Below are 16,247 nucleotides of genomic sequence, written 5' to 3'. Positions count from 1 at the left end.
GACTCTCAAGTTTATGAATCTTATTATTAATATTAAACTTTTGTAATGTCGGTTTATAATCCAACAATATAATGTAATTATTTATTGAGTTAGTGTGCTGGGCATGTGTTTGCAAGTGGCAGTGGGATCAAATTCTACATGAGTCAGATTTCTTTTTTTTTGTTGCTTCCAACTCTCTTGCAAATATTAGTAGTACTGGAGATGAAATATGCAGACAAATCTTCCCCAATTTTTTGTTACAGTTTTATTTGCTTCATGGAAGGAATGCAAGAACACAGGATAGAATACTTAAGGGATGCCATGTCTGTTTCAGCTTATGGTAGGTAATGCAGAAGCATTTCTGGAAGTGAAGGATCAGTGTGGAACATGGTACCAGTTCATGGCATCATGGTTACTGTACACAGAACCAACTGTGAAATCATTTGACCTCAGTTATCATGCTCACCAGTGCATTGCTAAATTTGGTGGTATTTCAAGACTGAAACACAGTGACCTCATCCTGGTTGCTCTGATGGAATCTGACCTACATCAGGTAATCTTTCTCAGTACTGAGGTCAGCATTATTTACTACCATAGAACACCCCACTCTGTGTTGAAAAAAATATACAGATATTTTGGTGAATGAATGAATGAATTAAATCATGAGCAGATTAGGTTTAATAGCATTTTGAAACCAGCTGACCAAGTGATATGGTAGTTCATAATGATAATTGATTTGGAGCAGACCTGCTTGAAGTTTTAAGGATATGAGACCAGAAGTGCAGAGGTGCTGGGAGATCATACACATGCTTTCATATCAAATTCCACAAATGTGTAGTGTCTGTTAAGCTTGCTTTTGACCAAAAACTTTTTGTCATTTTAAGTATCCTTCACTTTAATAAAGAGACAATTTTCTGTTATGTAAACATTTTTACTTTGAATTTAAGTTGCATTTTCTTAAACAGTTCTAGACTGTTGGTGTTAATTTCATTATTTATAAAATATATTGTTACATGATAAGAATGTTACTGTAGAAAGTGTTTGGATTGGTAGTTGGATTTATTACCCACTTACAGATCATAACTACAAGTAACTATAGCACTATCCCAAATTCACACACTACAGTTTACTACAGCATGCACCAAGTCTTCTAAGTCTGCTGTGGCTTGACTGCTTGTCACTGGTAATGGTACCCAACACTGTAGCTTCCTCAGCTTCTATATTCATATCCTTACTGGCTGGCAGCTGTCTGACTACTAACTCCCAGGCTGCTAACCATCTTACACCAACTTCCTACTCTTCTCACTTCTGTCTCATGATTCCCTTGTAATCACAGCTGCTGTTCACTATGTAGCCTTGGCATGGTCTACACTGAAAATACCTCTCCCAACAGTTCTTCTATTCATAATGTGTATATATTTACTGTCTTTTAGTGCATACAATTTCACTTGTCACTTCACACTACATGTTTCGGCATCATTCTGCCATCCTCAGGTGTATCAATCATATTAAACCATTGCACTGCCTGCCATCAAGCGTCCATTTATAATATGATATAAAATGTGTGTTCATCGTTGTTCAGTAATAAAATGTATATATTAAAACTTGTTAAGATCTATCATCTTACATGTTGTATATTAAACTTGTGTGTAACACCATTCATCCACTATGGGAGTCGTTCTTCTTATGTTTTAATTGTGTGTATACTGTGTCTTATGATGTGTCTTTCTTATAGGGCTGTGTGCGTTGTATTCAATACAACGCACGCAGCCGCATAAGAAAGATACTCTGCTTGGATTACCCTTTTCCACTGCTGTTTAGTAATATTTTTATGGTAATGATTCCAGGTGATTAGATTGATTGAACAGACATCAGAAAATGGCTGGTTTGCAGCTCATCTTACAGATCTACTGCACCATTGTGGTTGTCTTAAGATTCTTGACAATCATCAAAGTAGCCAGACAGCCAGGTTAGTTGCCTTCATAAGTGAAATGCTGTGGATACTTCCAGATATCACATTATCACTTCATAAGATTATCTTAACTGCAAACAGGTGCCAAAGGGGCTGGTTCTTACCAACATTTGATGCCTCAGTGCACAGAAAAGTAGTGAGCTGGATTTCTGATTTGTTTGTATTTAGTATCTGATAAGAAGTATTTTGATAGATTTATGATTTGTGTACATTTTGTATGGCAGAAGAAGGTTGTCCAAAATCCACAGGGAAGTTGCTTAGGTTGCTAGAAATTCATGGGCCACCCTGCATTGCTGTAGCCTTAGCTCACTTTTCCCTGGAAGTCAAATGTCATTCCTTTCCCTTGTAAGTCTCTTGTGTTGATGATCCATCTGGCCTTCATAGAATTTTATATATATTCATGTCTCTTCTCTTGTTCTCCCTTCCACAGCAGGAACTCTTTACTAGAGTGAGAGAGAAGCATATGTTATCATTTTAGGTTTTTTGTGTCCTTTGTTTGAGGTTAAATATGGTTATGTTACCAGTGTGTGTGTTTATTTTGAGCAACAAGCCTGTGATTAGAAGGTTAATTAGAAATACCATATAAATGTTAGCCTATGTAGTATTAGCAGTAATTTCAAAGATGATATTACAGAAGTAGAAACTAATATAATTTTAGTGATGGTACTAAACAACTGCAATAAGGTAAAAAAGAAAAAAGGTAAAGTTGTCCCTATTTTTAACTAGTTAAGTACTATGTCATGAAGATATGGGTGAGTGATGTGTAGATCCATGTATTCTTGATCATGGCATTAGTTGGGAGGTGAGTGGTCAGCTTCAAACCCTGGCCGCTTTACCCCCCAGGGATAGGAGGCTGGGTGGGCCCAGAACTGATCAGGATGGGAGAGGACAAAAATCTTGCCCCTGCCAGGACTTGACTTCTGACCCCTTGGCCATGCAGCCCATAGCCAGTTGCTGTACCAACTGCACTATCCCAGCTCCCACTGAACAGCTAACATACATGAAAAGAGAAGTTGGCAAGGAAATGTCGAACTAAATTTAAACAAGATTTTGAAATGATTCAGTGCTGCAAGAATCATTGTTGCCATGATTATCAAAGAGCATAAAAGAAGCACGTAAGGAATGCGGTTGACCTATCCTGTAAGTAGCAGATACAGTGCATGTTCAGGATTGTATGAATCACTGTTGAAGCACCTGCAGTATAAAAGCTTCAGTCTGTCTATACAATTGATGCATGGGCATCATAGTCATAAATGAGCCTAGGAGGGTTCAAATTCCACCCTTACCCAAGAGGACATTGTATTTCTAGCAAGAAGAATAAGGTATTCAGCTGCATGCCATGGAGGCACAGCCCCTTTCTTTAAAATGTTCTTTTCAACACAAAATAAGCCAATACTTGCTGAAAGGGGGACTATTTAGCAAGTAATAAACTTACACAAATTTTCTACTTGCTCCTTAATTATAGACATGAGGAAGTGAGGGGTTACGCATTATTCGGTTCTGGGCCTCCCTGTTCAGATGGCCACGAGCCATCATTGAACGTATTCATGACTCATTGTACTTACAGATCTATGTGTTGTATGCAATTCTGTTTCTACTAGGAGAAAAATTTAAGTCTTTACTGAAATATTTACTGCAATTAAAGGTGCATTGCTCCAAGTTAATGCCCTTTTTTATTTCTGAAAAAGGAAAGCCACGTACTGTGTATGATAGCTGCTACCTGAGCTCTCTTATGTGTAATAATAACTTCACTTCTTTTTCAATTAATTGTTCATTTGTGGTTGTCTTTTTTATTTATATATTTCATGTGGGTGATGAAAATGAGGGGGGGGGAAGTGTTGCGTCTTCTGCCTTACTGTATGAAACATAAAGAAGCTTAAGGTGTATTTATATAAATGGATGTTATTAACCCCCTTATTTCTTGCTGTTATGATGCTCAGAAATGTATCTACACAGTAATACAAGGAAGAGTCAGTAAATAGGTCACACATGGTTATGAAATGTAAAACGTGATGTTAAAATTTGGAAAAAATGTTTATTACTCGACATGTCCTCTACCATCATTGATACACTTGTCCCATTGCTTTACTGCTGTGTCAGAACCCACAGCACAGAGTCTTTGGACTGTTGTCCCACCGCACAGTTGCTTCTGTCACAATCTCAACAGGGCAACCTGGTTGGGCATCATCTGTGGCTTTGAAACATTCTTGAGAGAATTTCTTAACCCAGCTGTGAACCGCTTTACATGACAGACATTTACCAACATAAACAGAACCGTTTCTTTATGAATATCCTCTGCATTTAGTCCTTTTACCCACAAAAAATGCACAACACAACACTGCTCTTTAGTAGAAAACTCCTCAAGCTCGGTCGCCATTTTGAGTACTGAAGCCAGCCTCTGAACATGTGCATATGTGTCTGCTACCTAAACTGTCATGAAGCTGGACTGTGCTGCTACCTTGTGATACATGTAGAACCCCTATTACATCCATTACAGTTGTTTTACTTCCATTTGTCACCTATTTACTGACTCTCCCTAGTAATAGCCTTCAACTGAGCTACTGAACCCCTCACTGTATTCCACTGCCTGCTAAAGCATGTTTTTATATTCCCCTCTCCCAGTAGTTTCTATTTTTTTTTTTCCAAATACCATTTCCACACTATTTCTTCATTCAAATTTTGTACATCTTTTTCAGTTTTTCCTTGCCCCATCCATTAATCATCAGAATTTAATGACTGTAAGACAGTGTTCCTAAAGACAATTTTTGGATCAGTAAAATGATAAAGTTGCCCCTATACTTGTCTAATTAAGCACTGCACCATGAAGGTGTAGGGGAGAATGAATGTATAGATCCATATTTTCTTGACCTCAGCACTAGTTTGAGGTGAGTGGTCAGCTTCACGCCCCGGTCGCTTTATCCCCGGGGAAAGAGCTGGGACTCAAAATCCTACCCCTCGGCCATCCAGTCCATAGCCAGTCATTTGTGGATCAGTGAGTTACCGAAAACCACATTTGGCATATGATTTCCAAGATAAAGTGTTCAGCTCACTGAGATACTGAAAGCATTTTTAGGCTGTAACTTCTCATGAACAATATCCATCTGACAGGTTCCTCCAAAGTTTTGGGTACATTAAATAACATTCTTTGGTGTGTGAAAGTTGTAGTTTGTTGTATATTTTATGGTTCACAAGACAATTCTTAACAGTTCGGCCATGGATTTACGTGAGCAACTGCTTCTCGACTATGGGACATTGCTGATGTCTCATCGCTCTCTTTGGCAAGTTGGCATCAACTACCTAGATTATTGTTCAGCAGAAGGACGTGCCCGCATAGAAGCTCTCCTCCTCACACTGCCTCTTGGTTCTGAGACACGAGCACTCAAGATTATCCAAGTGGCTCGTGAGAGGGACTTGCATCACATTGGTGAGCTTATGCTGAAATATCCTGTCAGAATAGTGAATGTAATTTTTCTGTCAGATATTGTGTATTAAAAGTTTGTAGAACAATCTAGCTTGGGACATAATTGACAAATAATCTAGTTGGAACCTTCCATTTAAATGAACTCTATTCTGTGAACAGCCAAAACCAAATACAGAGAAGTTCAAAAGTAGGTATAAGTGCCATTCATGAAATAAATTAAGAGGTGTATTAATTAACACTTGATATAAGAAGTAAACCTTGAATAACATAACTAAAAGCCCTGTCATCGATAGTTGTAACTTAATAATTTTTATGTGTAAATGATTTAATCTATCATAGGAACATACAATTTTAATATAACTGAATCTTGAGTGTGTCAAAGCATTAATATAAATAACAAATAAAGTTCAAAAACTGTAAGCATCTGTCTGTGTAACCAAAGTCCATTTGCTAAAGATGTATTTACCTTGTTCGTTATAAATATTAAGAGAAGCACAATTTGTATGAAATGCATTATTTTCTCATGAATTTGGACATGATAAAACTTGTTAATTATTGTACTGAAGTATATGAAAATGCATGCAAAAACTAGCAGTATAAATATATATAAAAGATAAGCTGCCTAATCTTACTAGAAATTATTTATAATGCTGAAATAAAATAGTGAACTGAAAAATGTGTTTGATGTTTGAATATGTTCCAAGTCTTGATTAATGATATGTGGCTTCAAATGTTTGCAGCATTCTGAATGGAAGATACAGCATTTTATTATGATTTTAATAAGCCTTGGCTTTATAGAAACAGTGTAAGGAAATAAATTGAAAGGTATAGAACCACATTTGCATCAATATTTCAGTTGCAAGCATCTGCAAGATTATGGGAATGCGTTCCTATCAGCAGCATCGTCTGGGCAATGCATTAACCTGGGCGTTGCGATCACAGGATGCTGGTTTCGCTACATACCTGGCCAATAAATTCCTTGAATTGTACAACCAAGAAGGAAAATTCCATTCATTGGATCTTCTTGACAACCTTGGCTCTTGTATGCTTGTCAGCGATAGACTCACATTTTTAGGTAGGTAAAGTGACACACAAGGTTGGATCCTGTGTGTTTTCAAAAATTTCATAATGCAACTTGTTTGTTTGGAACAGTGTATTATTTTTTTTATGTGTATGCCTGTTAGTTCACTTTAAGTTACTCTGCTGGCCATCAGCCTCTGTATATATTGCCAGTTAAGGGACAAATTAGCACTTTGTTATCAGAACCAAAGTTTCATCACCACTGACACTAAATTCTGCAGTTAAGCATGGATAAGCTAGTTGAATCTACCGCCAATCCTCAGAACATTTCATATCATATATTTTAATATTATGCTTCCATGTATAGTTTGATCTTCCAAGTGGACGGTTTCCAAGAGGTTTATTAGCATATGCAGTCCTAGTCTTCTCCTTCATAGCCATATGTCCAGTTAAACATAACTTCATAGATTTCACTGTCTTATTAATGCTGAATGACCTGCTCAAATCATGTGCCACATTACATAATATTCTAAATTACTCACTTCTTATTTTCATACAATTTCCTAAGAATTTGTATCACACAGACTTCGTGGTTCTAGTCCACAAGCGAACTATACTAATCGAGCACCCACCGCTTGTAGGTGAAGTTAGTAAAAAAATTCTCATTCTGATTAATAGTCCCTCTTAATTACATTTGTATGTTCATCTGCAGGGAAGTACTGTGAATTTCATCAGCTGTATCAGGCTGGAGAGTTTCGAGATGCAGCTGTATTACTTGTGTCACTTCTTGCTTCCAGACTAGCTCCAAAAAGGTTAGTGGGGATAATTAAATAAAAAGTATAAACTTACAGTTTTTCATAAGTTGTAAAATAAAGCCTTAGTGAAGCATATCTTACAACTGGAGAGGTTAAATATACAACACAACCTCCATATAATAAGAATTTATAAAATTAAAAGAAAATCCTTATTCTGACAAATACTTGTAATATCTACAAATGGTTGACATACATAATCTTAAATATCTCCAAAATTCTAAGGATATATATTATGGTAAGGCAGAAAGATTTAAAACAAATAACACTGGCTCTGCAGCATTTTTGCTTTCCTAAAATGGTTGTCACTGAGATATCAAAATAGAGTATAATTCACATTCTAGATGTCTTTGACATTTTGTGAAACAAGAAGTTACAGATTTTCTCACACTGACATAACTTTTTGTACTCACCCTGACTGCTTATTAGGGGACATCCTTCTGAAACAATAATCCACGTCACTATATGTTGCATGCTTGCTTGCAGCGCACAAAGTTCATTTTTGTGATGTGACTCATACATACATATATGTTCAGAATATTATGGGTTTTTTCTAAATGGACTTAAGTGACCTGGCCTTTATGCATAATAAGGTCTCTCTTTTTCACTTTGAAATGGTAAAGTTTTCCTTCAGAACACTGAAAATTCTGTTTTTAAGCATGCCATGAAATGGTTGGCTTTTGCCTTATTTATTGGTCCATCAGTTGGTATGGCAGCTAATCTTTCCTGTCAGAACTGCTTGAAGAGAATGGATTCAAATCATTCTTGCACATTTGTTTATGTCACTGGTCTTCTTACAAACAGAATAGTTATGACTTGTCTTTGTTCTTCAGAATGGTGAACAGCGTCCAAGACTTGGAGAGGCATCTGCTGAGTTAGGTGATTGAGATTAGCTCTGTCTAACAGACCCAACAGAGCAGATATCTCCCCACCCTTTCACCTGAGGATGGACATAGATCCAGTTTCGAAAATATTGCGTTCCTTTAAAATATTAGATGATGATCAAAGTCCAGAAACTAAGGAGTCTTGAGTGTAATACATCAGTGTCAGAACCCTTTAAAATTGAAATTGAAACTCCTTTCCACCTGCCTACTTCACTGTTTGATGAGCTGCTTACTTCATAGAGATGTGTTACTTTAGGCTTCATATTCATGTTTAAGCATTTTCATTCTGTTACCATAATTAGGAATGAGCTGGAATAGCGACTGACTGTGGGCTGGATGGCTGAAGGGTCAGAGTTTGAGTCCCAGTAGGGGCAAGATTTTTCTCCTCTCCACATTGTCCAGAGTGGTTCTGGGACCCACCCAGCTCATATCCAATGGATACCAGGCCCTCTTTCCTCAGGTGTAAAGCAGCTGGGGCATGAAGCTGACCTCTCACCTCCAACTAGTACTGATGTCAAGAATACTTGGTCCTATATGTCCACTTCCGCATACTTCTTCATGGCTTAAGCACAAGGATAACTTTACCTTTTACCGTAATTAAGAGTGAACACTTTCTAACAGTGTGCAGCATACTCAATGAAACATCTTCAACTCCTGTTTACTAAAGACATGACACGATGTACAGGGAAGCCAGCTTGTGGATCGAAGAGAAGTTCAGTGATGTCACATGAGGGACATTTCTCATTGGCCGTTAAATAATGCTGAGCACAGTTCTGAAACATCGTCTTGCTACTATTACAATGTACTTAACATTTTTAGGTGATGACTGATGTTTTTCAGTCACATATTAGAATGGCTGTATGCTTGCACGACATGGGGGGGGGGAGAAAGAGAGAGTGTCTGCGTGCGTGCTTGTGAAGCAAAATTGGAAGTACCGTAGATACAGAAAAAACCACAGCTGTGTGAGAATCACTCATAGTTGCAGAAGTGCCAGGAGAAAGGCCCACTTTTATGCAAGATTCTGTGTATTGAAAATTAAAAAATTGATGGTGACAGTGATTTTTGTTGGCATAGTAAATTTCTCAATAGCAGCCATGTTCGTTCTTTTGTGATTACACTGCTTATTTGGGAAATGTCTGGTCAAAGTCACAGTCATACTACCAACTACACTGACTAAGATTTTGATGGTTATTATTAGTCTGTCGAGGATAATACTGGAATATTGCCACAATTTCCCTATCCAAATGGTTGTAATACCTGTATGTATGGATTGTTGAATGACAGTAATAATGAGATGAAATGAAAAGTAGGCCAGAGCATTGGCTGATCAAAAGTTAGAATTTCTGAGGGCTAGAACCATTATCTGGTACATGTTTCAGCTTAGATCTTTCCTATTACATGACACTGTATAAAAACAGGATGCTTGTTTCTGGCCTATACCAAAATTTCTAGTGCCAGTATTCTTCTACTGCTTTCTAAGTTTAAAACAAGGGTAGCCTTTTCCTTCAGTTCAAAAGTATCACAAGTACAGATGGATTGGGTATGTGTTAGCCTTCTATTTATGCCATCACCTAAATGCCTGTTTTGCTCTCAGACTTGGATTAACACAAATTAGAATCCAGAATACTTCCACCTTAGAAAGGCAAGTCCAAATATTGAACTGGGTTTGCCCTGTTTCACAGTAATCACAAGGAGACATATTTCATTCTTAAGAATGTTTCTGTGTGATGCACCATGTACACTAGTATCTGTTTCTGCTTGGTTTTGCACACTTCAGCTTCTCACCCGATCTCACTAAAATCATGTTTGCTCTTAATTCCTCCAACTCCAAAAAATAAAATATGGTAGTAAGTGATTAGACAACTAACATTTTGTTTTCCAGCTTTTGGATGACTCTCCTGACAGATGCATTACCACTTCTGGAATCAAATGACATTGTTCTCACATCTGAAGACACATATGAATTACTGAATGCCATGGAGGAACTTCTTGGGGAAGGACAGAATTCAGACATTGGAGGCACACTAGGGAGTGACAAGCTGACAACAATACAAGATCAGTCACTTGATGCAAATAGTCTTGTGGAAGAAAAGGTGAAGCTGATTCGATTGGCTTTGGCACGTAACTTAGCAAGGTCTCTTAATCATGAAGGATGTCTTATGGATTCAGCACAAATGAATTTGTGCCTCAGGTCTTGAATGGCAAGGAAGAAACTCTTGATTTTGTATTATATTTTTGGTAATGCGTACAGTGCATTGCTTTCACAAACGTTTATGCTGTATGTACTGCCTTCCAATGAAGAGGAGACAAAGCAAATGGTGGGTAGAGCTGGTCAACCTTGATCATTCTGTTGTATATTTATGAACACACTAAGCTTGAGTGTTGCAGTGCTAATGGCAGGAGTTGTCTGAAAATTATATCTGTTTTCATATTGCATGGTACACATGAATGGGCCTTGATATTTGCCCAGTCAGTATTGTAGTATTAATTTTTTACAATTTTGATATTGTACTGTTTGTTTTCCAGAATATGATTATAGAACATCCTTTAAACATGTTTTTATTAGTCTTACCTGGTGCATAGTATCAGTAGCCATCTAGTTTTAAGCTAAATGCACTCATCTCTTTACTCCACCAAGAAATTTTCCTTGGATACCGAATTACTCTTAACAGGTCAATTTTGGTGACAATGATGAGAATAGGTGCAGCTGGTTAACTGATAATTCCCCTCCCCTTCTGTATGTTTACTATATTCTCCAATGTTTTCAATAAAAATTATAGGAGACTCATCTGTATGCCCTGTTCTGGTATAGTTTGCACACACTGGCTTGGCTTACCTGTCTCTGGGCCACTGTAACATATCTTTAAACCTACAACAGAGTGGAGAATGAAATGCTCCATTGTGATGAGAAAGGATGGGCAAGATTACATCAGGTGCTGCCGATTTAAATGGTTTAAAGGTATTGTAACATGATGACTATGCCATGGTTCCTGGTAGGAAATTGATTTATGTGGCACTAGTTCATCTTATTGTAACTGTGTACAAGCATTTAGAGGGGTTTATGGTCAGCTGTTCAGCTCTGCTTGGCTTATTTCTCTTGCTTTGCACCCTTGTTGCACTGAGGTAGTGGGCTTGTACCAGAACAGTGATTTGCCTGGTGTTATTATGTCACCTTATCACCTTGCAACAGACTGTTTAGGCAATTCTGTTCTTTACAGTACCTTGACTCTTGTATATGTATGTGGTTGCCTGGAATTTGGGGTTTTGTTGCCAACTAAATGGACATCTCTGGTATTTCTACATTTCCATGTTCTGAAGTTTTTGGATTTTTAGATATCCCATCACAGTATTAATTGCCATTTAATTGCTTATTTTGCATTTCTATGAACATAGGACTAATTGTTACATTCTCTAGCTGTCTTCTCAATCAATCCAAAATGTAGGATGTATACCTGATGTAACTTCCCTAGGTTTCTTTATTTGCTGTGAAATCCCATCATGGAATCTGTTAGTGCTGATGTTATTGGTCATGATTTTCATGATTCTTACGCTTCCTAATATGTCTTTGATCTCCTGGCAGAACGTTCTCTGTGAAGATCATTTGGCTTTCCATATCTCTATGTTGTAAGAGGTAAGGGTGCTTCTGCATTCATCCTAATTACCTGTTTATTTAGCTGTATTAAATCCAGGAGTAGTGGGAAGAACTCAGAAACCACAATTTTTAAGGGATTCTTTCTTTATTCCCTTCCTCACAAAATGGATAATATATACAGTTTTTGTATGAAATTCTTTTAACATGTGCAAACAACACATTTCTTTTCTAAATTTGTAAACAAAAGGGTGATACATCAGTGATTCAAGGCATGCTTTATAAGATAATGTAGTTTCAGCAAAAAGGAGAGAAATTCTTCTAGGATCAAGACTGGACCCACAAACCCACCTCCTGTCAAATGAAATGTCCAGAAAGAATGGTTGCAGTCTTACAAAATTCAAAACCATAACAATGGTTCAATAAATGGTATATTACAGAGCACTGAGAGATGTGCAGTCTGTCTGCAAATGCCTCCATTGTGACAGAAACTTCCCCAAGCTGCTGCTTATGATGGCAGATGATCCATTTGTGTTAGAGTATAGTTCAAAATGGTGTCATAGCCTTGGTACAGGAAATGACCCCTAAATTTAATGCCCTTTAAATATAAGGGATACCATAATATGTCATCTGGCCACATCTTCTCATATGGAATACCATCTTCAGGGAACCACTGTGGCTTCATCTCTGGAATAAATCATCAAGACATGGTTAAATTGACATTGTATGAACTCTCCTTCCCACCCCAACTTAGGTTTCAAATACCATCAGTAGTCTGTTATGCTACTGACAGGATGTCATGCTTAACACAACTATTTCCTGAAAAGAATGTACATTGGAAAGTAGTAAAAATTTTAATTATCACCCAGAAGAAACAGACACNCAGGGCCTCCCTTGCTGGACAGGTCAAAGGGTAGGCATCAGACGAAGAGAGACACCAAAAACTGATGCCGGAAGCAGCGTCATCAGCAGCGACTTGAAGCACAGAGTAAATAATGCTCGAGATGGTTCAAGTTCGTATAGCAACAGGCGTGACCAGAGTGGTTTGAACGCCTATTGTACTGCGATGTGGAAAGCAAATGGAAAAACTACCACATTATCACTTTTCCTGGATAGTCTCTTTCCAAAACCAGAGATACCATGTATGCGAGATGTTTCATGTGAAGGAGAAAGCTCTAGATCGCATCAAGTGGAGGAACTGTTTTGGAAGAGACTGTGGACCTGTCATCTTGACAGATTACTGATGAATGAATGAATGAATGAATGCTACTGACAGGATGTCATGCTTAACACAACTATTTCTTGAAAAGAATGTACATTGGAAAGTCATAAAAATTTTAATTATCACCCAGAAGAAGCAGACACAGGTGCAAGAAATTGTATGCGAGTTAGTCCTCTACATATGCCCCCTGCAAGGCCACACATTTTCCCCAATGATGCATTAGCTGCTGGATACCTTGATCATAGAAAGTCTCATTTTGACTGTTTAGGAAGTTCACTGCAGAAATATCATCATCTTGGAATTGCTTACCATGAAGTGCCTTCTTTAGCCATGGAAAGAGGCAGAAGTCACTCAGTGCCAGGACTGGTGAGTATGGTGGGTGGATGGGGGAGAATTTCATATCCCAAACTGACAGCAAGTGTCATAGCATGAGCAGCATGAGCTGATGTGTTGTTGTGAAGAAGTCGCACACCTTTTCCCAGCATTCTGCGTTGATTTTTCTTGATTTCCTTCCGTAATTTTCTCAGAAGGTTCCAGTAGTACTCGCCAGTGATGGTGACACCCTTTTGCACATAGTCAGTCATGATGACACCCTCCTGATCCCAGAACACATTCGACATCACCTTTCCTGTTGACAGCTGGGATTTGTCCTCATTTCCTTTGTTTCAGGGTCATAATGATACACCCAACATTCATCCATTGTGATCAGGTGGTCGAAAAATTTTGTTTCGATATAACTGCAAAAGTCACATCCATCTGTTGCTGTTTTTGAACTGGTGTCAACAATCATGGCACCCAACATGCAGTGACCTTTGTCATGTGTGACTCACCATGGATGATGTTGAAAACTGACCCATGGCTAATGCAGACCCCATGAACAATAGCTTCAATAGTTATGCACCTATTGGATAGGATCAAAGCTTCCACCTGTGCCACAATTCCTGGTTCCTCAGCGAGAGATGGTCTTCCATTTTGGCGTTCATCTTCGAGATTTGTCTGTCCACAATGAAAGCGCCTCTTCCACCTGACCACTGTGTCATATGATGGTACACCTTCCTGATACACAGCGGTCATCTGGTCGTGGATCTCCCTGGCAAACATCCCTTGCAAATGTAGGAACCATATCACAGCGCGAGCCTCCACTTTCTCAATCAACATCACCATTTTGCTTCTGCCCCTTCTGGTGGCTCCCTTTGCCCACTTGGCATGGGAAAATTTGACTGTTCAGCATGCTCAGGAAATGGGCTATCTCCTACGTAGAACGATATTTTGGAATTATGATTTTCTCATGATGAGAATTAAAACATGACTTCCCATCATACAAGGATAAACAATTTCAGGCTAGTTTCTGTAAATTGACAACCCCCAAAGGTTATCAACAGGTCACCCCTTTAGCTAAGGCATGGAAAAAACTTTCTCCATTTCTTTCTCTGACAGAATATGGATATAGTTTTCTCTCAACCATAAACCTATTTATGTTGGTTGTAGATACCTGGGTACAAAAAAGGATCTGTAAGCTTTCCTCTCTAGCTACAAAATACATGACTTATATCATAATCTTGTGAGCCTGACACATGTGAAATCCATTTTTTCAACAGACTTCTGTTATTACTTATATGTGCACTGAAAACTGGTATGCCTAAATTCCATTATTTCTGTTGGTGCTTATATTACCTTCTGTCTCTACTGGTTCGCCTTCATACTGAGTAACATCAAATACATGAACTTCAAACAAAACAGGATCACCAACAAATTCAAATTCCAGGATTCCAATTTTTGTCAGACATTTTGCAACAAGGCCACTTTCTTCTTCAAGCTCTCTGCAATTTTAAACATGATCAAAATCAGAACATGATTTTCAGAATAAAAATATCCTCCAGAAGTTAATAAGATAATGCATTACCTGACAGCACCTTCAGATATTGTCTCATCCTTTTCTACTTTCCCACCAAATCCATTCCATTTACCTTCCCCAAATCCTTTCTTCTTGAGTCCAAGGAGAAGAGCATTTGTTTTACGCACCATGGCAAGTGTAAAAATTTTTTGACTGGTTGACATCTAAAAGCAATTCAGTGTTGGGTAGTTTGTAATATTTCCACCTTTTGTCCACAGTCCTATCCAAGTGTGTTATGTTGAATATGTATAATACTATAGAAGAACTGTTTCATTCTACTTCATGACAATGTTTTGTCTTCTACTGCTGTAACCTTTTGTTCAGACTTAAATAAATATGGTATTACAATAGATCACTATAGGTCATGGTGCAAGGGCCAAGAAGGACCACCCCTTATATATTCATACATTCAAACTGTGAAATTACGTACATATAGTAACATAGATTATAGAATAGATAGATGGATGAAATAGATAAGATAGGTAGATTAGATATATAGATAGATTACATAGGTAAGATGGTGAACCAGTGGCATTTGTTCAATAATAGGTAAGTAGATTAGATAGTGTAACATGATGACTAACAAAGATAGCCATTGCTTGGTAACAACTTGATAAACAAGTTTCCACAACAATGAATAAATACACAACAATAAAGGAGCTGTTGGTAACAGTGTTTTACATATGGTCCAACCCAAGGCTACATAGTGAGTTACCATCAGCATCTGCAGCAATAGTAAACCCAATGCCTGGGGGTATAACTGGGCCACCCCATTCCTGGGGGATATAAATATGGGGATCTGGCCCTCCAGGTTGGGGGAGTTTCAAATCTGAGACAGTAAAATATGGTCGTGAGTCCCACAGGACTCAGAACCGAGAATGACTGCGCTAGAAAGGGCCAACATCGATTGTAAATGACAGACCCATCGTCCCATCAGAAAGGGTACCCCATATGCACAAACCCACAACTGTCTGACAGTAAACAAAATTTGGTCTTGGGCCCACAATGGGGCTTAATACCAAGATAGACTGGCCGACTGACTGTCAGTTGTAACATAACTTTGACTTTGACTGTGACTTGATTTGCATTAGTTTATGGCCAGTGAGAGCCAGTGAATAGTCAGTGATGGCTAGCGGTACCACAAGAGTTGAGAGTTAGTTGTGAGACAGTCATAAGCAAGCACTTAGCAAGTGCTGTAGTGAGGAGTGGAGTGCATGAATTAGTGGTAGCATTATAATTACTAGTAGTTACAATGTATGAGAGTTCAATAAATCTAATTACCAATCCAAACACCATGTCTACTCTCCAAACTGTGACAGTATGTTGGAGAATTAGGTGTATTAGATAGGCAGGTATTTTAGATATATTAGCCAGATTGGACAGATAAATTAGATATGTTGACAGGCGGATTAGATACAAGGTGGTTCAAATATGACCGTGACTTTAAAAAAAAA

At 38.1% G+C, this 16,247-nt stretch overlaps 2 protein-coding genes across 3 annotated transcripts in view; one reads left to right on the top strand and one right to left on the bottom strand.

Annotated features, from left to right (window-relative positions):
* Positions 1-10,633, top strand: part of LOC111868758 (nuclear pore complex protein Nup85) — a 22,943-nt gene extending 12,310 nt beyond the window's left edge. The window contains exons 7-12 of the mRNA XM_023859699.2: positions 314-532; positions 1,827-1,948; positions 5,158-5,375; positions 6,229-6,447; positions 7,105-7,204; positions 9,971-10,633. Of these exons, the coding sequence (XP_023715467.1) occupies positions 314-532; positions 1,827-1,948; positions 5,158-5,375; positions 6,229-6,447; positions 7,105-7,204; positions 9,971-10,286 (1,194 nt within the window). The 3' untranslated portion in view covers positions 10,287-10,633. The remainder of the gene's footprint in view (positions 1-313; positions 533-1,826; positions 1,949-5,157; positions 5,376-6,228; positions 6,448-7,104; positions 7,205-9,970) is intronic.
* LOC111868767 (7,8-dihydro-8-oxoguanine triphosphatase) overlaps positions 10,442-16,247 on the bottom strand; it is a 12,512-nt gene continuing 6,706 nt past the window's right edge. For both annotated transcript variants that reach the window (XM_033753160.1, XM_023859720.2), the window contains 3 exons: positions 14,803-14,957; positions 14,574-14,719; positions 10,442-12,364 (listed from right to left, as the gene is read on the bottom strand). In XM_033753160.1, coding sequence (XP_033609051.1) covers positions 12,186-12,364; positions 14,574-14,719; positions 14,803-14,957 — 480 coding nt within the window. In that variant the 3' untranslated portion in view covers positions 10,442-12,185. The remainder of the gene's footprint in view (positions 12,365-14,573; positions 14,720-14,802; positions 14,958-16,247) is intronic.

Source organism: Cryptotermes secundus, unplaced genomic scaffold (assembly GCF_002891405.2).
Source record: "Cryptotermes secundus unplaced genomic scaffold, Csec_1.0 scaffold174, whole genome shotgun sequence".
In the NCBI taxonomy this organism is placed as follows: Eukaryota; Metazoa; Arthropoda; class Insecta; order Blattodea; family Kalotermitidae; genus Cryptotermes; species Cryptotermes secundus.
Note: the sequence above shows the minus strand (reverse complement) of the source record. Positions and strands in the feature narration are given on the sequence as shown.